General features: G+C 32.7%; 2 protein-coding genes across 3 annotated transcripts in view; one reads left to right on the plus strand and one right to left on the minus strand.

Moving 5' to 3' along the window:
* LOC111054127 (tigger transposable element-derived protein 4) overlaps nucleotides 1-18,221 on the plus strand; it is a 44,731-nt gene extending 26,510 nt beyond the window's left edge. The window contains exons 1-7 of one of the 2 annotated variants that reach the window (XM_039436119.1): nucleotides 1,512-2,135; nucleotides 4,914-5,118; nucleotides 7,766-7,860; nucleotides 9,909-10,051; nucleotides 11,280-11,388; nucleotides 12,603-12,775; nucleotides 13,760-18,221. In XM_039436119.1, coding sequence (XP_039292053.1) covers nucleotides 2,085-2,135; nucleotides 4,914-5,118; nucleotides 7,766-7,860; nucleotides 9,909-10,051; nucleotides 11,280-11,388; nucleotides 12,603-12,775; nucleotides 13,760-14,075 — 1,092 coding nt within the window. In that variant the 5' untranslated portion in view covers nucleotides 1,512-2,084 and the 3' untranslated portion in view covers nucleotides 14,076-18,221. Of the gene's footprint in view, nucleotides 1-1,511; nucleotides 2,136-4,913; nucleotides 5,119-7,765; nucleotides 7,861-9,908; nucleotides 10,052-11,279; nucleotides 11,389-12,602; nucleotides 12,776-13,759 lie in introns of those variants that run through there. The other variant, XM_039436118.1, reaches the window with a different exon arrangement.
* Nucleotides 18,222-21,538: 3,317 nt separating this feature from the next.
* On the minus strand, nucleotides 21,539-25,252 carry LOC111054192. The gene is made up of 4 exons (XM_022341172.2): nucleotides 24,761-25,252; nucleotides 24,027-24,119; nucleotides 23,038-23,369; nucleotides 21,539-21,789 (listed from the first exon to the last, which is right to left on the minus strand). The coding sequence occupies exons 1-4, from the start codon at nucleotides 25,025-25,027 to the stop codon at nucleotides 21,708-21,710; spliced, it is 774 nt and encodes a 257-aa protein (XP_022196864.2). The 5' UTR covers nucleotides 25,028-25,252; the 3' UTR covers nucleotides 21,539-21,707.
* Nucleotides 25,253-27,403: the final 2,151 nt, after the last annotated feature.

Genomic DNA, 27,403 nt, shown 5'->3' on the forward strand with positions numbered 1-27,403 from the left:
GTTGCTGGTGATCTACTGGACCTGAGTCGTGCGTTTGACTCCATGTCACATTCAATATTGTTTGAAAAGTTGAGATACTATGGTATTGAAGGTAGCGAGCTGACTCTGATTCAAAGCTTCTTGAGCAATAGACAACAGGTGGTAAAAGTAAATAATAAACTATCTAGCCCAAAAGCCGTGAAAACAGGCGTCCCTCAAGGGTCTGTTTTGGGGCCGTTTTTATTTCTAGTGTTCGTAAATGATTTCAGTTGTAATATACCATGCTTTTCAATATTGTATGCCGACGACACTACAATTCTCAATTCTGGTGCGAATGCGGAAAATCTTATTCATGACCTTGACGTTTCAACAAAAACCTCAAAAATATGGTACAATGCCAACAGCCTCCGTCTTAATGAGACCAAAACTGAGAGGATATTATTTTCCTTGAAGAGCAGAATAGATCCTAGCCTAAAAAACTACACGAAGCCGGTCAAATTGCTGGGCTTAATGCTGGACAGTAAGCTATGCTGGGAAGACCATATCGAGTTTCTTTGTAAAAAACTATCAAGAGTCACCTTTCTTCTACGTAAACTTAAACTATCAGTCAGCCCTGGAGTTTTGATGATGGCATACTACGGAATAACTTATTGTCGCGACTAATTTAAGACATTTTCTCATGGCATGACTGTACCTATTATAGCCTATTTATTTTTTATTTGTAGTTTTTAACTTGACACGATCCATATATATTATGTTATATTTGTTGATCAATAAACAATTCTATTCATTCTATTCATATCTCAAAAAGTAATGATCGGAAAAAATATTTTTTCCTGAGAAACCTTTTTCATTTTGATAGCTTGATGATATACAAATCGAAAAACTTTGAAAAATATCACCAGTACAATGTTTATTTTTGCCTTTGCACAGCCTTAAATTGTGAGTTAATCGTCATTGAACAAGATTAGCTGTACGATTCACATTAAATTGACGTTCTTATTTAAAAGAAATTCATTTCAGATGATTTTCTATCAACTGTTTTGATTTCCTGAGTAAAAACGTTTTACAATAGTCAATAATATGATCAATAGCATTTTTTTAGAAGGTTATCTGACAACATTTACTTGAGACATGCCTTCATGTGGGTCGTATATAACATTCTATTGTAGTCCATTAATGAACAATAAGTTGCAAATAGAATGAATAGGTTGAAGGTGTTGTCGTGGGAATAAGCACACGTTTAATTATGTATTAGAGTGAAAGGGGTAGATTTTGTGTCAGTGGGTTTGACGCCACTGAATAATTAACCATCTGTATCAAAGCTCGGGAGGGTAATGAATGAAAACAGGGGATGATAATATTATAAACCATCAGGGGGATGGAGGAAAGCGGATGGTGTGAGACCGTGGGGGTAGTAGTGAGCATGTTCGGTAGCTAGATCAATAAGGGGGCTGGGAGTAGTGAAAACCCGGGGGGAAAAGGGAAGTTTGCTGGGAAAACCGTGGGAAATTTCGGAGGAAAACCGTGGGAAACGTAGGAGGTAACCGCCCTTCTTAGCGTACAGGAATACGTATAGACGCTACACAAATCAATAATACAAACTGGCCATCTCAAAGAAAGCCCAGTCTAGTCACAGTGTCTCCAGGTTTAATGTTGTGCTTTATTGTTATCTGGTGAACTTGGTCTAGTGCTAGTCGATCCCCGATAAAAGGGGAATACGTTTCATTGTGTTTAATTCGCGTTGTCTGATCCCCTATCCCGTTGTGTAGTGTGCTCTTCATTCAGTTGACAACGGTGTTGTAATAAAGTGACCTGAAACGTAAAATGTAACCATTACACGTTCAATATCATCAAAAATTTTGTTTTGAATCATAATATTACTCACTATTACGTACACATTGTGTTAGATCTAACAACTATCAATAACATAGAACGTGGCCATTTTTGGAAAACGACTCTGACCTAAGTCAACATCGTGTCAAATTCCCTGCTAATCCCTGTGTGTTTTCGTCAGTGATGGACGTTTTTTGAAAACTATTACCGGTAAAGGGAATATTCGATTTTAACTGACTTCAGCTGAAAGTGATTATTAAAGTTGAAAAATGGCTTCGAAAGTTTTGTTGAAAATGCCGGCTGTGTCCTTCAATGCCCAGGTAAGCAATTTATGTGGAAAACATCGGTTATATTTTTGTGTTGAGTAGGTATTGAAGATGGCATTAACCATTCTATCTTTAAATATGAATCTCCGGATCTAGTAAAGCTTCAATTAATTGTTTTATTTGAATATTCTATTTATTTAGTCATGTACAATTATTACACTTATGTGAGAAGGCACAACAGACTTATGCCCAAAACTGTCCCTTCTCAAGTTTTATGGCTAGTTGAAGGTTAACTTACACAAATACGAGAGTCATTCAATAAGTAACGAGACAAATTACTAATTTTCAAAAACGACTAAATTGATCCATATGAAACTGAAAGTTTCATAGTTTCATATGGATCAATTTAGCCGTTTTAAAATTGGTAATTTGTCTCGGTACTCATTGAATGACCCTCGTAATTAGTAGTACCCTCCGTGTCTAAAAGAAAACAAAGATAAAGGGAACCGGTAATAGTAATTATATATAATCAACTTCAATTCATTGTTCTTTAATACATCATTCCATTGAAATGAAAAACTAAAATCTAGAAGATTGTCAACTATTTTATTTGAATAATCTCTAATTGTTAAAATTAGTATAATTATTACATTTAAATTATTAAAAGTAGCCTAATCCATTTTCAATGGAATTTCTTTAATGAAAATTAGACAAACATGTCATCAGACAGAGTGAAGTGATTCAACTGTAACAATTATATGAATTTACAACGTATTCATAGGTACATCACAATTCGAACATCTCGTTAAATTAAATACACGGTAATAAATTTCTTTATATAAATTCTAGGTTATGTCAAATTAGTCTTTTATACAATTCAAAAGGTTTATTAAGAAGTTTTTTTTAATGTTGTTCAATATATGTTGTATGCTTGATGATTTGTTTGGTTTTGTTTTTGAAATAAAGACGCTTATTATTATATAAATTCTAATTTCAGAAGAATAATAATATTTTGAAGGATATGTGATGACTGATGAGTTGCCTCGTATGATATTGATGCAGCCATCATTGTCTGTATTCATTCATATCCTACTTCAAGTTCTGTTGGCTGGATATATATCGACCTTCACCCCATTCATCAATTGTACTGTATTAGTTCTCCATTCTTTAGCCCTTTATTACCTGGTCTATTATATCTAAAAGTTCCTCTATCATCCCTCACTGAGGTTGTCTTGGTACCTCTTCTATTTCAACTCTAAACTAATAATTTGAAAACAATTAATATCCTACATCTAATCTAAATAACTAAGAGGTAGTGTATAATTTATTTTCAAATAAAGTGCTTTAGGTATTTGTTCAAGACGTATTTGAAATTATTTAATAAGCTCCATCTAATTTGAATAACTAAAAAGTAACGTATCATTTATTTTCAAATAAAGTACTTTAGGTATTTGTTCAAGACGTATTATATTAATTGGCTTAATTAATAGAGTAGGCTGCTTTATAATTTATCATCATCATCATCTCTAGTACCTACAACATAATTCTCACTTAATATTTCACTTATAGTTAGTTGAATTAGATGAAGATTTAAGTTATTTTTTCCAGGCAATGGGTAAATTATAGCTGGCTGAAGCTATATCTGAAATAACTATCTGAGAGCAACAATCACCCTAAACCAATAATTACGGTATTGGCGAGTGAAGCTATTATAAGAATTTATTTCCGTATTGACTTATTACGAAATGACGTCTGTGAGGTGTGAGTCACAAAATTGAGGCGAACTGAAATCTCCAAATCTATCATTATTCGTACAAGCCATCATTTTGTCTATTTATATAGATTATTTTTAAATTGTAATTGACCTGCCCGTCAGTTTACTTTTCTTCCTCTTCAATTATAGAGAGTCAATCTCTTATAAGGAATTATTGATCATTTTCTCTGTCAGAGTTTATCAGAGATTGACAATGGTGTAACAACCGAAACTAGTCTTTCTACTTTTAATAAAATCTGTGTCTTTGACTGTTTCTAAATCGTTTTATTCAATATGAATAATTACCACAATATTAACTTTTCAAGTACACAGAAAGTACCGAAAAATGTTCAAAAAAATCAACTGATGGCTAGTATGATAAGAGAGAAGCATGAGAATTATTGCGATTCCATTATATTTTTAAACAATTCTATCATTTGTTTCAACAATGTACGTTTTTTGTATAATGAAGAATATTTGATTTATTCATTTATTCACGATACAAATAAAACTGATGTTATATATAACATTGGTAGATAAAATAATAAGTTAGCCCTTGTGCTATTTTTCTTCCAAATTTGTAGGTGATGACACAGTCCAAAATAGGGTTCGAATTTCACATGTACAATTTCTATAAAATTTTAGTCAAAAATAAACATGGAAACTATAAATTTTTAATTTAGATGGCTCAAATTAACAAATTAATTAGAAATATTTCACTCAATCACCACTTGTAACGATATAATATTTAAGAAAATTTGGAACCATGGAAGAAACACAAACTTCTAAACACTTTGATATAAAGATTGAGCTGTTAGGCTTATTTTTATAAAAAAATATTATTCTTATGTAAGAGTTATGTTGAACTGACAAATTGTAAATTATATTGTTTTGAATAATTATTATCAAACGAAATTCCAATTAAATGCTGTAATTCACCCCGAAGACTTCTGCTACTGCAAATATTGACAATAGGGCAAACAGCTAGATGGAAATTCCATCTGTATATTGTTTTGCCTTTTATGAGGAATGAAGAACTTTTTGAATTGAATTTGATGTTTGTCTTTCTGTGTGTTAAGGTTGTTGGGGGCAAGAAAGGGGCCCCGGAGCTGGTAGCAGTGGGCACAGCTGCAGTGCAACAGCTGATTCTGCCGTCGATGTCAGCTGATCCACTGCTGCGTATCACTCAGCTGGAACAAAACATTCGCTTCCTGCACGAGCAGCATCAGCTGATGTTGGCCAGTCTCCATCAGGAGATTGAGGTGCTGCGTCAGCGCAATAGAGGTTGGTAAACTTGAGGGCTGGATGACTCAAATAGCTGGATACAAATCAGCTGGTTGACTAGAGCCCATATGCTGATACTCGATTTAAACGGAGAAATGTCAGCTGTTCGTTTAAACCCCATATGAAACACATTGATGAATGCAGTCATATCTATAAGTAAACGTGGTTTAGCGTTAAACGTAGTGTTTGCATATGGCCCAAAATGTTATTACTATAGGGGACCAGAAGTTCTAACGCTAGCGCTTCTGCACTAGTAGTTCTGTGAACAGTAGACCTCGCGCTCAGTGAGTTACATTGACCTGTTGTTATGTTTTCTCAAAAATTATTAAATAATTTATCAATTAAAAATGTCTAGAAAAATCCTAAATAAACATAGAGATTTCTGTCCTATATCGTACCGTGACGAGTCGTCCCGGAATGTGAGTGTGAGCGCTGTTATCAGGTTTGGCTGCAACTGTCTACAACGTTGATGGAAGATACAATTTTCAAGATGTTCGATGTTTTTGAATGGGTAGTATTATAGTCAACTGTCTACTAACGTTAATGGAAAGATACATTTTCAAGATTTTCGATGTTTTTGAACGGGTAGTATTATAGTCCACTAGACAGCTGATTTATGATGAATAATTCTATAGTCTGATTTTTACGGTAATATTGGCTTATGAAGGAGGCTCCTTTTTCCTTTTATATTATCCTTGAAATGCAAAATTTCCAAAAACCTTGTATATACGTCGACGCGCAATTTAAAAAGGAACATACCTGTCAAATTTAATGAAAATCTATCACCGCGTTTCGCTATAAATGCGCAACATATAAACATGAGAAATGCCAAACCGTCGACTTGAATCTTAGGCCTCACTCCGCTCGATCAATAGACAGGAGTTGCTCATTTAATAGTATAGGATAAAAGCAAAGATCTATATTATAATAGGTAATTATGTCATATAGGTGATTATACAAAGAGCTATATTATGATAATAACATAAAAACATATAAACATTTAAACATTACGAGAAATGCCAAACCGTCGACTTGAATCTTAGACCTCACTTCGCTCGGTCAATTAGAATGTGTGGTGTGTAGATTAGATGTCAGAGATTGAGCGCCTAAATTCATTCACAAATAATCTCACTTTGAATTCATAAAAAAAATTTGACATAAACTCGAACACTAGCGCTTCCACGAATAAGATGCGAACGTTCCATGGAGAACTTTTGCCACCAGAGATCGCGTAAGTTGATTTTCCAGCCAACTTCTGATCCCCCCTACATAGTAGCGTCTTGATGCTGCTGATGGGGTAAATCTATCTAGGGATCTTCTCAGTCCGAAACTGTACTGACTATATTAGAATAAGGGCCAAGCCATACGAAGCGGTTTTCCTGGTCGGTTTCCTGGGCAAGAAGCTCTCCGATTGGCTAATTATCAGCTGATCCCCGAACGCCAACCCAATCTGAGAGCTTCCTGCCCTGTCGACTCGTCTAAAAACGCCTATAGAAATGCTCCTTGTGTGGCTTGGCCCTTAGTCTATAAAATTATACTCAGTAAAGTTCCAAACTCAGAAAAAGATTCCTGGGTCGATTTACCACTTCCACAACATCAAGATGCTACTATGCATAATAATAACATTTGATCATCCTGCTGAGTTGTATGTAGCTATTTCAGTCGACCATCCTGGAAAACCGTAATTCATTATATTTTAATAATTAGGAATACAGCAGTCAGGCATGCGCATATGACATCCTTCAACTGCTGCCTGCTCCCGCACCGTAAAACTAAGGATCTTATTTTCAGACCACACCTGTATGTTTTCGTTTATGCGGTTCCGCAGTCGTCTGCGGCTGTGACTAATCAAAATGGCAACCATGCAAAACTATAAATGTACATTTTCAGAAAAAATCTCACAAAAACAAATTTATCGTCATCATCATCATCATTGGCTCAACAATCAAAAACGGATCTTAGCCTCCTCTAACATTTGCCTCCATTCTACTCTGTCCATGGCAGGACGTCTCCAATTCCTGACCCCCATCAACTCTTGCATCAAAACATAAATTATCCAGTACGGTAATAATATTGGGGTATAATCTTATTTAAAGGAATAACGTACAATATCAATGGGTGAATGTGATACGATTCATGGTTTCGAATAGTTTCTATATTGACTAGTTGCAGACGTCTGTGGAGCCACATGAATGAAAATAAAATTTATTGCCAAATTAATATAAATTCACAAAACATGAAAAAGAAAAATCAGTTTCACACATTAAAACTAAATAATAATATGTTGGTGTTGCCAATAAAACCCACCTAAACAAAAACGTACGTTCAGGCTGTCTGCCTGAAATTTAGTTATCAATCTACTGTGACCTGAAGTATCTTACTCAATAACACTGGACCTGATCCAGCCATGTCATCGATATCCATTCATATTTTTAAATGATTTCAATATCCATTCAAATAATTTTGTCGGGACTATCATCATAATTAGCAAACTTCTAGTGAATAATTTCACTTTCGGGACTGTAATCCAAAGTCCACTTACTAATTCAGTTTAGTACCTCAATAATTCAAATTCAAATTTTATTCAATCCAATTCACAATATTTACAAGCAAAAGATATGATTATTAATCATTGTTTTTGTTGCAGATCTACAGTTCCAGTTGGTGTTCACCAAAAAGAATTCAGTGTACGGCAACCTGACATCTTCTGAGACGTCACCAGAGGAGGAGACCAAATCGAAGGTACACCTCTATTACCACATCTGTTGGCCTGCCCCTGGTTTTAGACCCCGTCTGGTAACAGAACCATACATAAACCAGCAAACATCAAACGCTGTAAAGCACTTAACCAGCTCAGCTCTATCGATTTTTGTTGGAAAAGTTGAATTAGTAGAAAAGTCCTATCCACGTGAGCATTGCTAGTTTAATTTCGAATTTGCACTATGAAGCTGCATATAGTTAACTTCATACTACAAAAGTTGAATTTGTAGAAAAGACGTATCCATGTGAACAGTTCTAGTTTAATTTTATTTTGAAGTTGTATTTATGAATTCGCATACAGTTAACGTTAACTTCATGCTAAAAAATGGACTATGTAGATGAGTCGTATTCACTTTAACAGTTCTAGTTCAGTTTTATTTTGAAGTTGTATTTATGAATTTGCATACAGTTAACTTCATGCTAAAAAAGATGATTATGTAGATGAGTCGTATTCACGTGAACAGTTCTAGTTTACATTTATTTTGAAGTTGCACGAGAACATTGAAAGTAGACCACATTTCTATTGAGTAGTGGATATAATTTTATTTGAATAGTCGATAATATAATGTAAATCAAGTAAGTTATAATCATAATAAGGCTGTGCAAAGGCTAAAAATAAACTTTCCACTGGTGATATTTTTCAAAGTTTTTCGATTTGTATATCATCAAGCTATCAAAATGAAAAAGTTTTCCCAACATTTTTTGAAAACATTTTTTGATGAAAACATTTTTTTCCGATCATTACTTTTTGATATATGAGTGCCTAAAGTTTAAATTTTTGGGACAAGAAATTTCAAATTCGGTTAGAGATAAATCCATGAGATTCAGAGGAGATAAATTCTTCATGGTATTGTTGATTGAATAAAACAAAACAAAAATTCTGAAAATATGAATTTTTGAGAAAGTTATTTAATTTACTAAAAATCACAAAAAATAAATTTTATTATGAGTTATTTTTGGTCATGTTTTCCTGAGAAACATTTTTCATTTTGATAGCTTGATGATATAGACTAAAAATCGAAGTCTTTGAAAAATATCATCAGTAGAAAGTTTATTTTTAGCCTTTGCACAGCCTTCATAAATGTACACTCATAAATTTAATGAATTAAATGTACTCAATAAAATCATACACTAATAGATGTATCATGTAGTTAGATTCTCACATTATACATTTTAAAATGCAAGAATCTAACTACATCATATATTAGTGTTGACGAATCCAATAAATTCTGCAACTCATGAATCAGTTTCACTTAAAATAGGTTCAAACAACACTTGAAACTTATTCAATAGTTTATGTCTAACTTGATTTGATTATGTTTAGTATTGGTATCAATTACTATCATTCACTCATTTCGCAAGTATTTATTTATGCAAGTACTGATTAAGATAATGGACGGTAGAATAGCAACAGGCTTCAGCCACAACACTACTTGCTCCCACAAAATTTTATGAATATCGTAGCTAGTTGAAAAAAGAGTTATGTTTCACTTTTCACAATTGAAAATCTCAAGTATCTGCATGAATAACATATTCTACTAGTAATAACCTGATTTTCTTGAATTCCATCAACTAGTTCAATTATAAGGAAAAGCGTTAGAGTTATAAAAAAAATTGTTAGAAATAGAATATGTATAGATAATCTATAGAAATCTAATATGTAATCATTCGATCGCTATTGAACTCCCCTTAATTGCAATACATGTTTTGATTGTGAATTTGTTCTAACAAAGTACACCTTATCTCGTCTTCTCAAACTCATTGTTACACTATATGTCCTTCATCAAATTGTATATCAATCTAAATCCTCATGTAAATGAGTTCTATAATTTTTCAAAGCAGTATCAATTATTCAAAGTATCTTGCTCATCTTCCATTTATTCAGTAGCCTGTAGTTGTTCTACTCAAATTCTAAATTATTATTTTTATTCTTGAAGTAGAGTTTTCTGTTGTAATTATCACTCTTCTAATATTTTTGAAAACAAAGTTCAATTCTATATTTTCAGATATGATTTCTGTGTATTTTTCAGCTGACATTGAGTCCAAAGCAAGTGAATTCGCAAAATCTTCAAGTTGAAATTCTTGAAAAAGAAATCGCTGAGCTGAAAACTGCCTTGAATGATGCCAATGAAACCAATGAAGCAACTACAAAAGAATTGGACGAAGTTAATAAGTAAGTTGTTGAATTTCTCTACAAAATTCAAGATATTTTAGATGCATTTGGAAAATGTACTATTCAATCCACTTATTTAATCATCAAGTGGCTCTCCTTATACTACCAAAAGATTTTCGATTTCTGGCACCTTACATAAGATCACATTCTTTTCTCAAGGTTACTTTATCTTAATATTCTTACAGTTTATAATTTATGTCTATAATTCGAGGTCCATAAGTTTCTGTAAGATTAATGTCCGGTTCCACCAAGCTCGGTCAAGAAATTTGAACATGATCAAACTGAGTACGCTTTACAGGAGTGCACTGGCGTTATCGATAGTAGCTGTTGCCATAGAAATCATAAGTTAGTGCACTCGTTGTAAACTGCCTCCTATTTGATCATGTTCAAATGCCTTGATCAAGCTTGGTCAAACCGGGCATAAGTCTCTATAATAAAGGTCTGGTCAATAATATTAATTTTTGAATATCTAACGGGAATATTCAGGCTTGTTTGTGTTTGAATAAAAATGTGACCGGTGTCAACTTGAAAATGTGACCGGTGTGGTCACGAAACCATGGTCGTGTACCGTGTTAAATTTTGTGTAGAATTTGACAACATATGTGTGTTTTTATTCAATTATGGAACGGTTCTATAATATTGACAATGACTCAGTCGAATTGTTTGTTAAAGCTGTATATTAACACAGAAATATATTACTCAGAAGGCAATATTCACCACACAATACTAAATTAATACATTTTTCTACTTTATAGATTAGAACAGACTACATCATAATTGATCAGTATTGTAGCCTTGATAATTGAATGAAAAAATTAAGAATATATATCAATTATAAATACTGTATTGATAAAAATTACAAAGACTGAACATTTCAGTGGATTTAGACGCTAAATTGTAATAGAAGATATGAAATGTTTAATGCTTCAAGCCTTTGGATCTTTGATTTACTGATGATAGTTCACTATCTGGTAATAAATGAATATATTTCCTCCTCAAGTTACAAAAGTAGAAATTAAATAGTATCTTGGAAACTATACTGATCACGTATCCAGTAGTGTGATAAATATCTTCCCGATATCCTGTTTATAGATATTGAATGCCTTCTTAGTACACGGATTACAATTGTTGGAAGATTTTACAATTCATCCTTCATTTTAAACCAGAATATTCCATATTTTAGTAATGTATATAATATCTTCTCATTGTTTAATTCATTTTCCCTTAGGCAAATTGAATCATTCCTCGGGAAAGAAGCAGATTATGAGTCAAGACTGGATGATGCCGATAAACTGATCAGAAGGCTGCGTAAAGAGAATGATGATCAAAGGAGAGAGGTTTGTATTACTGAAGTCGAATGATTTTTTTTAAAATGGATAAGCTATTTCAAATCTGCGATTTCTTAGCAACAACCATTAGGTTTCAGTCAACCAATTTTCAATCCTTATAAATAACTCATAAATTATTCCTGGATCAAAAATCAAGTGATGAAGGAGTGTGTGATATCTTGACCTCAAACTTTGGACAACATTAACTTTTTATCAAATTTTTGGACAGAAATAGTATACAGGCTTAGCCTATTTTTTCCTCCAATGTCATAATTATATTATGATTTTAGTATTTTGTGCAATAAATAAATAATTATAATAATAATTTATAAATAGTCTTTGTTAACTATAAGTAGTGCTAATTTATAATTGAAAGTTTTTTATTACACATCGAAATTCATGATTTTACATAATAATATTCTTTTCCCTGTATATTAGAATTTTGTATTGCAAATTATGCCTACATGAGCTGGCATAAGCCTGGGCGTGGTTAATGAAATGAGATGATTAGATGATCAAATGTCCATGCCAACCGGCAAGATTCGAACCCACTAACTTGCAGTGCTAGCAGACTGAAGGGTGCAACGCCTTGAGAGTGATCCCACACATCATCCCGATTGAGTCCCATTAGAAGTAATAGTAAACTTATACTAATTAGGTGGGAATCCAGGTTTAAACGACTCGACTCGACTAACCTGACAGGCATTGAAATTTCCTTATCAACTTCTAAAAAGAAATTAACTTTCAACTGTCAGTATTAGTTGAATCGGAAGCATTGATAATACAGAGTGTTTGAAAAAGAACTCCCTAGTTTTAGGTATAAATTTAATGTGTAAATTAATGGAAAGCGTCATTTACAAGTCGTCATCATGTTTAGTCCGGGCTCCGTGGTGGTCAAGCAATTGGGCGAGCTCTCCCTATCCACCTTCCCGGAAAGTGAGTGTCAACTGAAGGAACTGTTCCCTGGCACCGCCTTAATGTCAAGCAGGTCTGCCAACTGCAGGGGGGCAAAACTTGGACAGTTGCTGAATAAAACACCACAAACTAGAATAGTGTATATCACTTTTTACAGATTCTATGACACATCAAAACTAGGGAGTTCTTTTTCAAACACTCTGTATTTTATAAGGAATGCTGACGATTCTTTAGTTCCCTCACCATATTGTATGTTTTGAATGAGATATTTGATTTATTACATTTATTGTGTGTGTGTCTATTTGCAGATGAACTCTTACAGGATGCACCACAATAAACGAGATGGCAATCCAGGGGGATCTCGCCACCATGGGAACGGTGGTGGGAGAAGGAGTGGGGGAAATAGTAGGGGGGATCGCGACGATGGCCAACGGTTTCCCCCTCTCCATAGTCACAACTATTGGCCACGGAACAGACCTGGGTAAGTGAATAATTGTAGTTGTCATTTATTTTGTTTTCTTGCAATATTTGATTGTTTCATGAGTGGATTCGGGTGTCGGTCTGTAGCACTTTCATATTATGTTGTGTAATGAATAATAGGCTACAGGGCCTGCTAAAAGAAACATACGTTTTACAAATGAGAAGCACTCCATCACTGTATTTTAAGGTTAAGAAATAATAAATTTGTAGAAATAAGTTCCTTTGAATGCTATTTTTCACTTTTAAGTTTTGAATAAAAGTTTATAAGGTGATTATTATTTAACGAAAATCCAAATTAAATGATGTAATTCACCCCGAAGACTTCTACTACTGCAAATATTAACAACAGGGTAAACAGCTAGATGGAGATTCGATGAGCGCAACTATTCAAAATTATTTGTCAAATGATTTTTGTCCGGGCTGACAAATAATTTTTGAATAGTAGCGATCATCGAATTTCCATCTAGCTGTTTGCCCTGTTTTCAATTTGCAGTAGCAGAATTCTTCGGTGTGAATTACAGCATTTAATTTGGATTTTCGTTAAATAATAATCATCGATTCATTAGCATTTAAATAATTGCAACATCTCAGTAATTTCCATCTAAAAATTAATAAACGTTAAGTTCTTGAATATAAATAAAAATATAAATCTAAGTACCCTTTATAAAATTGTTTACTCACAACATGTTTCGGCTATATGATGCCATTATCATGATACTGTATTCGCAGTTTATCATTTTATCAAGTCAGTCAGTTATTTAGTTAAGTCAGTTCAGTCAGTTTTTTTATCAAGTCTAATTAGTCATTTTATCAAGACATTGATAATGGCATCATATAGCCGACACATGTTGTGAGTAAACAATTTTAATAAGGGTGCTTAGATATCTATTTTTATTTATATAATGTGTCTACTATGTATCACTAATTAGATTGCGCCCATGAGATAATGATGATTTGAATAATATTCTTTGTTATGAATTTGTAGACCACAGGACTACGCACACCAAGGCGGCCGCGATTTGGCGGGTGAAGGCGGCAGTGGGGGCGGCGCCTCTTCCCTGCCGCACCTGGCACAGCCCCCACAGGGCGGTCATCAGCCTCCCCAGGGCGGTCAGCAGCGTCACTACGGCGGCAAAAACCAAGGAGGCGGCGGAGGAGGAGGAGGAGGAGGCGGTGGAGGAGGCAAGGGTGGAAACCGGTACTACAGCAACAGCAACCACTACTACAATAACAGGGGTGGAGGGGGTGGCTCCAACCAGCGAGGGGGTGGAGGAGGAGCGCCTCAAAACCAGAGCCAGTAGGTGACACAAAGACTAAGTACAAAGCACACACACCCACACACACCGACAACTGTTTATATTGTTTCGGTAGGTGATATTTGGAAAATAATTGAATCATCTCTAACATAACATTCAGGGATATTTTCAACTGAAACTCAGTTCTGTTATTGAGATAGTGTCTTATTAATAACTTACTATATCACAAGGTATCTAGAATACATATTAATATAATGTATTCTAGGTACATTGCTATATCATTTATCAAAATAACACATGGTGATTAACAATGCAATGGTGCATTAACATTGGTGATTCTCTGGAATATTTTATTGAGTTGTTGAAATTGTTCAGTTAACTATAAAGTAAAACTAAGAATATATTCCCGACCGGCACTGTTGAAAATGACGCTTGCCGTTCGAAAGTACGCCAATCAGTAAACAAAATCGCTTATTCAGTTGAATAATCGACTGTACATCGTTGTATGAAACCGTAAGTTAATACATTGCAGTTCGGAATGGTTCAAGAAATCATCACTATAATATTGATTTATTCATTTAAAACAATATGAGAGCACACGGGAAAATCCCAAAAATTGTTCCCCAATCAAGAATATTACAATAATCGCAGTACAAAGAAATTGATATGATTGAGAGAAAAAATACAGATCTGAACATATATTTAGTTATTGATCAACATTTTGGGAAGATTACTGACTAAAGTCTAGTTTGGTTGAATTTATAGTGCCTCAACTTCATAAATTTTATTATTTGCTGACATTTTTGAGGTTTTACTAAACAAAAACTTAGTATTGATAAGTGGGTAGAGTATCTGAGATCATGCTTATTCAAATAATTTGAAGTACTAACAATATTATGAAAAGTACTAACTGTAAGCCTCCCAAGTTTAGTAACTGAAAAAATAGCTGGATTTTCTGGGTAGATTATCTCAACAACATATTTCAATAATAATAAACAATCTGTTAACACTTTTTAAAATGCTATCAACGTATTCTGGTATGGGGTTTATGAAAAGGATGGCTATGTTTTATTAAAACTACAACTAACCAATGTACCTTGAATGTATTGTAGGTACCTTGCTACTAACAGTACTAACTGCATCCTATATTTCTTCTGGATAGTGTGATAACTTAGTTTTTGATCCAAGTAGTGTGCTGCAACATAATTATTCAGTTTCCAATAATCACCGATTTTTAGTATCACATCCAATCCAATTGAAAATTCACTCCAAAACGAATAACGCAAATTCTATCAACTCCTTCGAAAAAATTCAGTGAAACTACTGTAATAAGATGATATTGTTGAAAACTGACATCTAGCAAGGTTACAGTGTACGGTATACATTGTATGAGGTGGATCAGTTAGTTCCTCACCAAATCTATGAAACTGATGAGTATATTATGATAATTTTCCAATAGAAACTTTGAGCAGACTCCAGACTTTTATCTAGTATTACTGAATTCTGTTCAAACACTAGTTTAATTAAAACTAATAGCTAGAGTGGCCAGCTCTTAGGTAGAGTATACCGTAATTGATTACAAACTTGTTTTAACATATTTTATATACTGTATTTATGCTATTAAATCCAAATATAAGGATGTAATAAGGTCTCGTTTCCTCCAACTTCTATGGTGTGCACAATTTCTACTCATTTTTTTCCTGATACAATAAGTACCATATTGGTAAATATTCACAAGCCAAAAATCCCTCTTACTTATATAAATGTCTAATAAATTGAGTCTAGTGTTGGCAGTCCTGTAATGTAATCAAAATTAATATTGTAAATTCAGTGATAGACGATAAGACTTAGATGCCTAGCACTCTCAATTTATTGACCATAATCTAATAATTGAACACTTTTAACATTAGACAGAGTGAAATGAACAATTAGAAGGTATTTTTCAGGACCTCCTATATACTAGGAAGTCATGGTATTTTCATTGTCTAATTAGCAATTGATGCTATAGTATCGCATCACATTTTCATTTTTGAATTTAGATATATGCGTTAAAAAAATGGTAATTCGCTATAAAAATTTGAGAATGATTCAAGGAAACATTTTCCTTTTATTCAATAGAAGTTTCTTCTATTATTGAAGTCAATTTTACTCTATCAGTAACGGTGCGTTGATGGAATTATCAATATGCTTTCCGATTTATGCGGAATTATCAGTTATTCTACTTTTATTACAATATTTGTTTCAAATTCTATGTATGAATACCACTCCATATGTTTACAATATATTAATATACCTATCGGCTTATCTTCTTAGATTTGACTCCAGTTATATGAACTATTGTATTGAACGTGGAATTGTGCAATAACATTCAGTATAAGTTGATTATATTGGAGAATGTCCTTGGATTCCACGCATTATTAAATTGTATACAAAAACTGGTTCATAGCCATTGGAAGTCTCTGTAATACAGGAATAAGATGCATACACACTAGATTCATTAAATGTTTACATAGCACACTATATGCTACGAATGTTAAGTGTGTGAGACGCTCTCTCCTGTATTTCAAGACTCAAAGAGTTTTGTAGAACAAGCCCCTGGTATAGATACATTACATAGAACATTAAAGCTGCATACTGATAGAAGATGATATAATGTATATTCATATAATTGCCAGCAGCATTTAAAATCAGTAATAAATCTGATTCTCATTATATCCCGTGTTAAAATACAAGCATTTTCTTGCAGTGGGAAAACCCAATTATATTGTTCAAAGTCTATTGTAATTCATTAACTCACTACTTTCTAATGTCTTACTGTACCAATTAATAATAAACTTAGTCTGTTCTCTATAGATAGGATTATTATAAAACTATTTTTATGCAATAATGTTTCATTTTACAGAGAATATTATACAAATTTATAAAGAGCATTAGATAATACTGATAGATATCAAGTGAATATATGATATATTATGATAATATATATAGATAAATATTTATAGTAAGTAATCCCCAGCTATTTACAAATCCCTAGATGAGTTAAACAATTTGTGTCGATTTAAATATTGATAAATTTGCCAATACATTAGAATGTTCAATTGGAAAAACTTCGTGCATTCCTTGAATAGGAAATTCAAGTTCTATTACGAGAGAATTTCTTGTGATAGACAACTTTTACTCCTGTACCATGTTCATTACCCTCTGAAATTGTCAAATAAATTTAAGATATTTTTGCCCAATTATCAGTAGAGCCTCTGCTAATCTAGATTCTACATCTTCGCGAATGTTAGGATGATATTTCGGTATGATAATGTTGACGGTATTTCAATTCAATTCAAATATCTTTATTCTGTATTTAATATCTGTATCTAAGAACCAGATTCAGTAATAGTCAAATAGTCATTGCCCATATTCTGTATTTTGTAAGTTTTTTTATATTATTTCATCTCATTCGATTACAGTAACCATATTTATCCAAGTATATAAAATCTATTTTATAGTGATTTTCATAAATGAAGCTTTCTCCATATACGGGTACGGAACACCATAATACTTGTACTAAAAAACATTGCAAATATTAATTGATGAAAAGATTTTCGAGAATTTTTAATTAATGGAAAATGTTTTCCATTTTGTGATTAAAGCGTATCAAAGTGATAAAAATAAACATGTAGCGTAATACAGGAAGTCCGAAACTATTATTATTACAGGACGTTTTTCAATTCTTGAATTAAATATTCAAATTTTGAAGCTTCTCAAACCCAAATAATTGCTTTCATGGTTCCTTTTCACCATTTTGATAGCCTCATATTTTATATAATAACGCATAATATGTGTTATTATAATAATTCATAACATATTGATTCAAGTGTGGTTATGAAAATGAAAAAATAGATACAACCTTCGTTTAGGATTTATTATGTAGTAGAAACACTAGTCTCATAATGGGATTTTACATTAATCATTAATTCATTATTAAGCTACATCACTTTCATAAATAGAGCTCACGATTTTGAAAGCTTAACCAGCTTTTGAACGCAGCTCTGTGCATTGCAATAATATTCAATAGCTTGGGATTACTATATTTATTATTAATAATGATAATATATTTTACAGTAAAATCAGCTCATTTAATGTCGCTTTCTTGTTGTATATTAATGAGAACGTCAATAAAATTTGATTTTCAAATACGACGCTTGTTTTATTGACAATTTATCAATAAAAAGTGATTTACTTATTTTCACAGTATTGGTATGACATTTTTTACGATTTACGCTACTATGAAAAATGCAAGTCTTGTGTTTTCACTGTAGATATTACAATTATGAAAAATTCAAGTCTTTTTCAACAAGGAAAGCAGTCAACTAGCCTTTGAAATACGGTATATCTAGCCAACTAGAGATAACTGACCTTTTGAAATTCCAAGTTTTGCTTCAACTTTATAGTTATTCCTCGCCTATATAATATCTTTATCTTTCATTCATCCTCATCAATTCTTATATCTTATACATTTCGCAAATTCTTATCACTTTTAAGGATATTTCTGCTATCCAAGTTTTAATTAAATATCAGCTAGTGGCTTTAAACTCGAGCTCCAACAAGTTATAATAATGCAACCTCTAGCTTGATACAACTCTATATTAGCATTAAACTTGTACTATGCATGTAGTCCCTAGGGTGATATCGGTTTTAGTTTTTCTCCTCCAATTTTGCATCGTCTTCTCTCCTCCAATCTATTTTTAATATTTTTTGTTCATTCCACAATTTACAGATAAAAAGGCAACGTCATACCTCATCAGAGTGAATGTTATAGATTTTCAAGCATTTCGTTGAAGATACAAAATGTATCACTGTACAGTATTTAAAAAATGTAAGTAATAACTATCTTATTTTGCATTAGAAAATGGAAGGTTTAAGGTTTGAAGAGGGATAGAAGTGTATCAGAACACCCTGGTACTGTGAGACCGTAAGTTTTTTTTCAATCCATCAGAATATTCCAAATGATATTGAGTTATTATTTTTCAGTCAACTGAGAAGAGTTTGAGGGGACGTGAAAGTTGAAATTTTACGGAAAATAATAATTGATTGAAAGGAAGAATAAAATTCTAATAATACTTTCACAAGTAGATGACAAATAAATTGAATGAATAGTAATAAATTAACTATTAACAACGTCGTTTTCCATTAAAAATATAAAAATTGGTCTTGTTTTCCACGGAGAAACACGTTGATAATAACTCAACATAATTAAAAAATCTGGTGTGGCGCACTCACACAACTTTCCTTGCCGTTATGAAAATTGATCACCTGATGCTAGTGTTCCCCGCGCATCTCAAGTTTTCAACTATTCAAAGATTTGAGCCAGCTGGTGACAGGGCAATAACACTGGAGACACGCATGAGGTCTGCTATCTCTTTATAGTGAATGATTTAATAGAATCAACAATAATTTGCAATTGAATAATCACATTTTCTCGAATTTAAAGCTAATTTTCAATTTTATGTGAAAATGTTACTGAACATTAATTGTAGAGATTTTCATGCTCAATCTACTCCACTTGATTTTTTTCGTTTCAATTGTATCTGAAGCCTGATAATTGGGAATCTATCTGCATTGATGGGGTGAAGCTCCTGAAATTTTTACAGATATGGGACTTGTGGCAGTTGATAGAGCTTATCAATGACTATTTCAGGTATGAATTTGATCAAAATCGTTGGAGCCGTTTTCGAGAAAATCGCGAAAAACCCTGTTTTTGACAACATTTTCTCCATTTTAGCCGCCATCTTGAATTGCATTTGATCGAAATTGCTCGTGTCGGATCCTTATAGGGGAAGGACCTTAAGTTCCAAATTTCAAGTCATTCCGTTAATTGGGAGATGAGATATCGTGTACACAGACGCACATACACTCATACATACACATATACACATACACACACACACACACACACACACACACACACATACAGACCAATACCCAAAAACCACTTTTTTGGACTCAGGGGACCTTGAAACGTATAGAAATTTAGAAATTGGGGTACCTTATTTTTTTTCGGAAAGCAATACTTTCCTTACCTATGGTAATAGGGCAAGGAAAGTAAAAATCTGGTGTGGCGCACTCACACAACTTTCCTTGCCGTTATGAAAATTGATCACCTGACGCTAGTGTTCCGCGCATCTCAAGTCTACTATTCAAAGATATGAGACAGCTGGTGATAGGTCAATAAAGCTGGAAACACACGAGGTCTGCTATTTCATCGTAGTGAATGATTTAATGGAACCAACATTTGCCAACAGTTTGCAATTTAATAATCACATTTTCTGGGATTTCGAGCTTATTTTCAATTTTAGGTGAAAATGTTACTGAACATTAATTGCAGAGATTTTCATGCTCAATCTTTTCCACTTGGAATTTTTTGTTTGAATTGTATCTGAAGCCTGATAATTGGGAATCTAAAATCAAACTTTGCATAGATGGGGCGGAGCTCGTGGAATTTTTACAGATATGAGAGACTTGTGGCAGTTGAAAGAGCTTATCAATGACTATTTTAGGTATAAATTTGATCAAAATCGTTGGAGCCGTTTTCGAGAAAATCGCGAAAAACCCTGTTTTCGACAACATTTTCTCCATTTTAGCCGCCATCTTGAATTGCATTTGATCGAAATTGCTCGTGTCGGATCCTTATAGGGGAAGGACCTTAAGTTTCAAATTTCAAGTCATTCCGTTAATTGGGAGATGAGATATCGTGTACACTGACGCACATACACTCATACATATACATACACACACACACATACAGACCAATATCCAACAACCACTTTTTTGGATTCAGGGGACCTTTAAACGTATAGAAATTTAGAAATTGGGGTACCTTAATTTTTTTCGAAAAGCAATACTTTCCTTACCTATGGTAATAGGGCAAGGAAAGTAAAAATTCTTAACATTTAAAAGTAAATGAATGTGTACTTTGAAACAAAGTGTCTTAACTTCAAAACAAAGGAATGATATTATTTTCATAATCTCAAATATATATGTCATTTATGCCTTGTTTCGTAGACTCAATATATTCATCAGCGGTTCTCATCAACTTTTATCACTCTCTGGAAACCAATTACAAATCGTTAAATCAGCTAGAATCATTCAACTGGATTCAGTTACTTACGTTTTCAGAATTGTTTTTATTAACAAGGCCCTTAGAATTTGTAAATCTCTAAGTATTAATGAAAACTCAAAAACTTTTTGTGTAGTTGTGAAGTTGATATTGAGGTAATTATTTATATTAAATAAAAATACTAAGAATTTGTCAAAAACCACAGATCTATTGATACTTAGAAATACCGGTTTCGGTTGTTACACGATTGTCAATCTCTGAGATTATCGGATTATAAACTGAGTTTATCAGAGATTGACAATGGTTCAACAACCGAAACCGGTCTTTCTAAGAGTATCAATAAATCTGTGGTTTTGACAATTTCTTAGTATTTTTATTTAATTAAAACTCAAAAAAATTCCAAAAGTATTTGTTTTATTCATTTTTTGAATTGTCAATTATTTGTAGATTCGTGTATAGGCCTAAATTTGGCCGGATTGTAGTATTATCAATATTGCTATGCTTTCCATGAGTATGAATTTGTCTTACTCAAAACTCAAAATCTTTCCTCGATCAAAATTTAATCTTCAATTATTGGATGCCTTGATCACATCTGGAAGTCGGGCATTGTATCGTGTGCGTGCTCTTGTCAACATACGGCTGTTTTCACTAAAACAACAAAACAATACGAAATTTCAATTCATTCAATTATTATTGAATGTAAACTGAATAGAAGCAGTTAACTTTGAATATTAATACTTCACTGAATAAAATCAGTTAGCTTTGAAATATTGATACTTCACTGAATGAATAATTTTGTTTTCAAAATTGTTTCCATTCTCCCATTGAAAACTCTGAATAAGAACAATTCACTTTGAAATATTTACACTTCACTGAATCAATCATTTTGTTTTCAAAATTGTTTCAATTTTCCCATTGAAAATGGAAATATAGCATTTCTATTCTGAATAACGATGGGGGGGGCTTGGACATCCTAATTTAAAAATATTCTATCAATATTATTCCATTACTGACGAGCAATCAACATGGCTCTAATCAATAATTTGAAAAATTAATATTTTTATTCCATCTTGCACGGTTTAGGCATTACTGCTTGTTCCGAACCTCTTTGATGCAATAATAGATAAAACTTTTAGGATCATGAGGCACGTTCACTCCAAATACAAAAAACTTTACTAAAGCAAAAAACATTATAACATGACGGCCATTGTTCCTAGCGAAATAATCTTATTTACAGTACTGAATTTCAAATCTCCAACATTTTTCACCAAGTTCAACTCGCTAGGAACAATGGCCGTCATGTATATGTTTTTCGCTTTAGTGAAGTTTTTATATTTGGAATGAATAAAATGTTTTTTATCCTGCAATATTTCTCACATACTGTGCTCTCATACAAAGGTTGCACTCATAATTAGTATTTTTTCCTTCAAATTTGACATTCTCTTATGTTTTTTAAACATTTATTGATTTATTTTCTTTAAAAATGTGGATATGATTGTAAATTTATTCTGCTTTCTTACATGAAGATCTATCATTATTAGGCCTATCGCTCTCCATTTTTTATTATTATTTCAAGTAGGTAATTTTGTGTGTCAGCGGTTTCTTTTATCGCTCATTGAAGGAATAATAATTATTATAATAATGATTAGAATTATTTATGCAGTATATGGAATATATAATTAAGATTACCTACTTGTAGAACTAAAAGCTTGTCCCATTATCAAGAAAAACATCTCTACTACTCACTCAATAATATTATAACATTAGCTAACTATAAACTCATAAGCATACACTTACCTATTTACTATAAAACTGGATAGTTTATTAACCAGCAAAATAAATGAGTACAGATACTTTCAACTCCCAAGTATTTATATGGCAGCTTACGATACCCACCTTGAGTTCTCATTTCCATAATCTTGTAGATTCTTCAAATACTTGTTACTCTTGGAAGAAGTGCTGGTAAACTGTTGGCAATTATCCTTAACCAATATGATAAAAATTCCATTATCGGGTTCTATTCTGGTACATGTTTTTTTCTCAACTGTATTGCTGCTTCTCAATTTATTGACAGTTGAATACAGAATATAAGATGTAGTACAGATGGCTATTATAAAACACAACAGTTCAGTGATCGGTCTTGATTCATTGCTTCTCCGTTTGAAAAATAAACTGTTCAGAAAGAATTTATGCCCAGCTTGTCCGTTGTCCGTAAAAAAAATAGTGACCTGAAAATAATGTATAAATTGAAGTTTAATTTTCTGAAAGATTTTAAAATAAATTTCATTCGTATTAAAGTTAGTGTGGTAGAGAAAAAGCATCAAATCTAATCTCAGTCTGATATAGAATATTTACATGACAGTTCTCAATTGTTCTATTGTAAAAATAAATATAATTCATATCGAAGTTAGTGTGGTAGAGAGAAGCATCAAATCTAATCACAGCCTAATAAAGAATATTTACATGAAAGTTCTCAATTGTTCTATTGTGATATGAGTGCTCTTCTACTTTAACTTGTTCTGATGTTATCTGACATTGCTTTTTGCTATCTCTGCATTATTTGATATTTGTAAATTTCTATCACTTCCTTGCACTACACCTATTTTACAAGATTCATGTATATTTTATTCATTTACTGATCAATGAATATACTGTATTCTATTTAATTCTGTCAAGTTGTATTACCATTACTTGTGTGTGGTTTGTAATCTTATATAGCCTACCGGTAATAGTTTGAATCATAATCGTAAAGTTTTGCAAAATTAGATCAAATTTGAACAGTTATTATTGTATTGTATACGGTACTAATAATTCATTTGCATGTTCATCAATCAATTATAATTGATAAATTTAAACAATCAATATGGATATTAAAACATACTAACCGAAGTGATTATTGATAGAATGCAGTCTAAAATCTCTTGACTCTTTAACCATAAGAACAAGCAAACTTGAACTATTGATATTGCCATCAAAATCTGAAAAATTCAACAAATACTCAGTTTCCTGTATTATACTGTTTTTATCATTTCATAAATTAATTAAATTATTGATAAATTGGAATTTGGACAAATTTATTTGCTTTGCCATAAGATGTAGGCTAACCAAATATACAAGTAAATAATATATAATCCAAAAATAATAATGAATTAAAAACATAATTCCAAATACATAATTATGCATCACTAGAACAAAATAGAATATATGAATTACTTTTTTATTTTATTACAACACAACATATTTCAACTCTTCAACAGCCATTTCAAGTGTCAACTTGAAATGGCTCTCGAAGAGTTGCCACTATTTGTGTAATGATGAAATAAATGATACTTGATATATTCTATTTTGTTTCATACTTTCAGTAGCCAAGCCCCAAAAATAAAAGTGATTATTATAAATTACTATCTGGTAGATTTGTTAGCTGTGTACATTAGCGAAAAATATTTTTGATCTCATTTATTCCAATTTTATCCAAATTTATTTAATTATTCATCAAATACTAATTAATTTTTTAACACTTTAGTTGATCAAATTGAAAAAAATTTAATCTAATAATTACCAAATTTGAAGATCTGTAGATTAGTGTCTGCAAAATAAATTGAAATATTAATTTACTTACCTTAAGAACAAGTAGGAGTTTATCTTCCCCTTTAGCCTGTTTATGAATGAAATGTATTGTTTTATAAGCAAACATCAGCCACACAGATGCAATCATTATGAAGTTAGGAATGACATGATAAAATATGGTACTAAAGACAATTGCTATAAAATGTCTAATATTTACAATACACGCTTTCAATGGCAATTTGAGACCGCTTATAAAACCAGTTTTGGCTCTGCGACAACAAGAGTCTCCTTTATAGAATGAATTTAATTGGAAATTCATCGTGCAATCAAAATTTAGTTCAGAAAAATAAAAATTATTTTAAATTTTGATATTTTCACGTGCAAGTAACACAAATGAAGTGAACTAATCAAACGCTTATTTTTCAATCACCTGACTTGAATTTAAAAGTTCATGCTGAACAGCTTTTTTACTTTCCTTGCCCTATTACCATAGGTAAGAAAAGTATTGCTTTCCGAAAAAATTAAGGTACCCCAATTTCTATATTAAATATATATTTACTATACGTTTCAAGGTCCCCTGAGTCCAAAAAAGTGATTTTTGGGTATTGGTCTGTATGTGTGTGTGTGTTTGTATGAGTGTATGTGCGTTGTTGGTAAAAAATTCCAAGTGGAAAAGATTGAGCATGAAAATCTCTACAATTAATGTCCAGTAACATTTTCACCTAAAATTGGAAATAAGCTCGAAGTTCGAGAAAATAAGATTATTCAATTTGCAAACTGTTGGCAAGTGTTGATTCTATTAAATCATTCACTATATGAACAGATAGCAGACTTCATATGTCTGCAGCGTTATTATCTTGTCACCAGCTGGCTTAGATCTTCGAATAGTAGACTAATTTAGATGCGCGGGAACACTAGCGTCAGTTGATCAATTTTCATAACGGCAAGGAAAGTTGTGTGAGTGCGCCACACCAGATTTTTTTATTACCATAGGTAAGGAAAGTATTGCTTTCCAAAAAAATCCAAGGTACCCTAATTTCATGTTTTCTATTCGTTTCAAGGTCCCCTGAGTCCAAAAACATGATTTTTGGGTGTTGGTCTGTGTGTGTGTGTCTGAACACGATAACTCCATTCCTAATTAACCGATTGACTTGAAATTTTAAACTTAAGGTCCTTATACCATGAGGATCCGACAATGAGAAATTCAATAGAATTCAATTCAAAATGGCGGATAATGGCTAAAAAACCATGTTTTTTACGGTTTTCTCGAAAACGGCTCTAACGATTTTCTTCAAATTTATACCCTAGATAGCTATTTATCAACTGACATGAGTCTCATTTCTGGGAAAATTGCAGGAGCTCCGTAATATTCCTGAGAAGAATGAATTTTGTTAAATTTCTATCACGATTTTCTCAAAAATGACTCGAACGATTTTTTTCAAATTCATACCCGGTATAGTTATATATCAGCTCTATTAACTGGCATGAGTCTCCTCCCTCATAAATTAACAGGGGGTCCACCCCATCCTTGAGAAATTTACATTGTAACCTCCTTCTCGTGCGTGAGGTAGGTAGGTAGAGCAGTTTATTCAAAAGAACACATGTCGATATTTTATTTGTAGAAAAGCTGTTTTGACAACTTTTGAAAAATCCTCAAATTTCATAATTCAAACAAAGGAAAATGTACTCTGAACCACGGTATATAGTAGGTGTCACGCGCATGTTTGTGCTAAATTTCCGGTGTAGCTGTCGTCATTTTATATCCAATCATCTGTTTTTAACAAAAAGTTTCATAAATTGCCAATAGGTGTTAAAAACCTCGGTTGGTGGCAAAGACCTTAAAGAGATACATCTTTAAGGTATTTGATTGGTGGCGATGACGCAATCTAGCTGGCTGGCCACTGCGCACACATTTCATGACCACTACCGTTTTCATCTAATTAACGTGCTCTGAACACAATAGCAATAGTATAATCGTAGTTTTAACTATTTAGCCGCCAATCGGCATAATGTTATTCCCCTAAATTATCCTCGTTAATGAGGCTTATAGATCAATGAGCAAGGAAAGTTGTGTGAGTGTACCACACCAGATTTTTATCTTTGTGAATTAACAAAATTAACTACAGTAGTCTCGGCAACAAATGCTCAAAACATTGAAATTATATTATAACTACTGCAAAAAAATTGTACCACAGCCAACTTAGCACAGGGAGTAGTATTAAGGAGTTTTAATATGTTTATCTCCTTACTATTCTAAACAGAATCTATTACTATACGGTATTCATAAACTATATGCACCATAAAACTGTCTCATTCCATTTATTATAATATGAAGGATTTAAAGAGAAAATTAAGTATTAAAACCGTGCTGTAAGATCGTATGTTTTTTACCAGAAAATAATTTATTATCTAATGACAGCCTTAATTTTTCAATACCAATAAGGTTCGAACCCACTAGAACGTACCAGACACGGACCGTGTCAGACCATGCCAGGCACGTAAAATAACAACTATGCCCACTACAACGGATCAACAGCGTTCTATGCCAGTACATTACGCGTATGGTACGCGTATGGTACGCGTATGATGCCCGGTCAGAAGTTGTTGGGAACGCTTCAGTTAGCAAGAGAATGTAGCAGTGAACTGGTTACCAACGCGGTGCATGCGCGGTTACAACGGGGTTTGCAGGCGTCAC

This window comes from Nilaparvata lugens, chromosome 10, assembly GCF_014356525.2.
Source record: "Nilaparvata lugens isolate BPH chromosome 10, ASM1435652v1, whole genome shotgun sequence".
NCBI lineage: Eukaryota > Metazoa > Arthropoda > Insecta > Hemiptera > Delphacidae > Nilaparvata > Nilaparvata lugens.

What these genes read in the sequence shown, in the direction of transcription:
- LOC111054192 (XM_022341172.2), bottom strand. Translation starts at nt 25,027, where the DNA reads ATGAATTTCCAATTAAATTCATTCTATAAAGGAGACTCTTGTTGTCGC. An exon ending in TTCTATCAATAATCACTTCG is followed by an intron (nt 23,370 to 24,026) that starts GTTAGTATGTTT and finishes CATTATTTTCAG; the next exon opens with GTCACTATTTTTTTTACGGA. An exon ending in TATGGAAATGAGAACTCAAG is followed by an intron (nt 21,790 to 23,037) that starts GTGGGTATCGTA and finishes TTGTTGTTTTAG; the next exon opens with TGAAAACAGCCGTATGTTGA.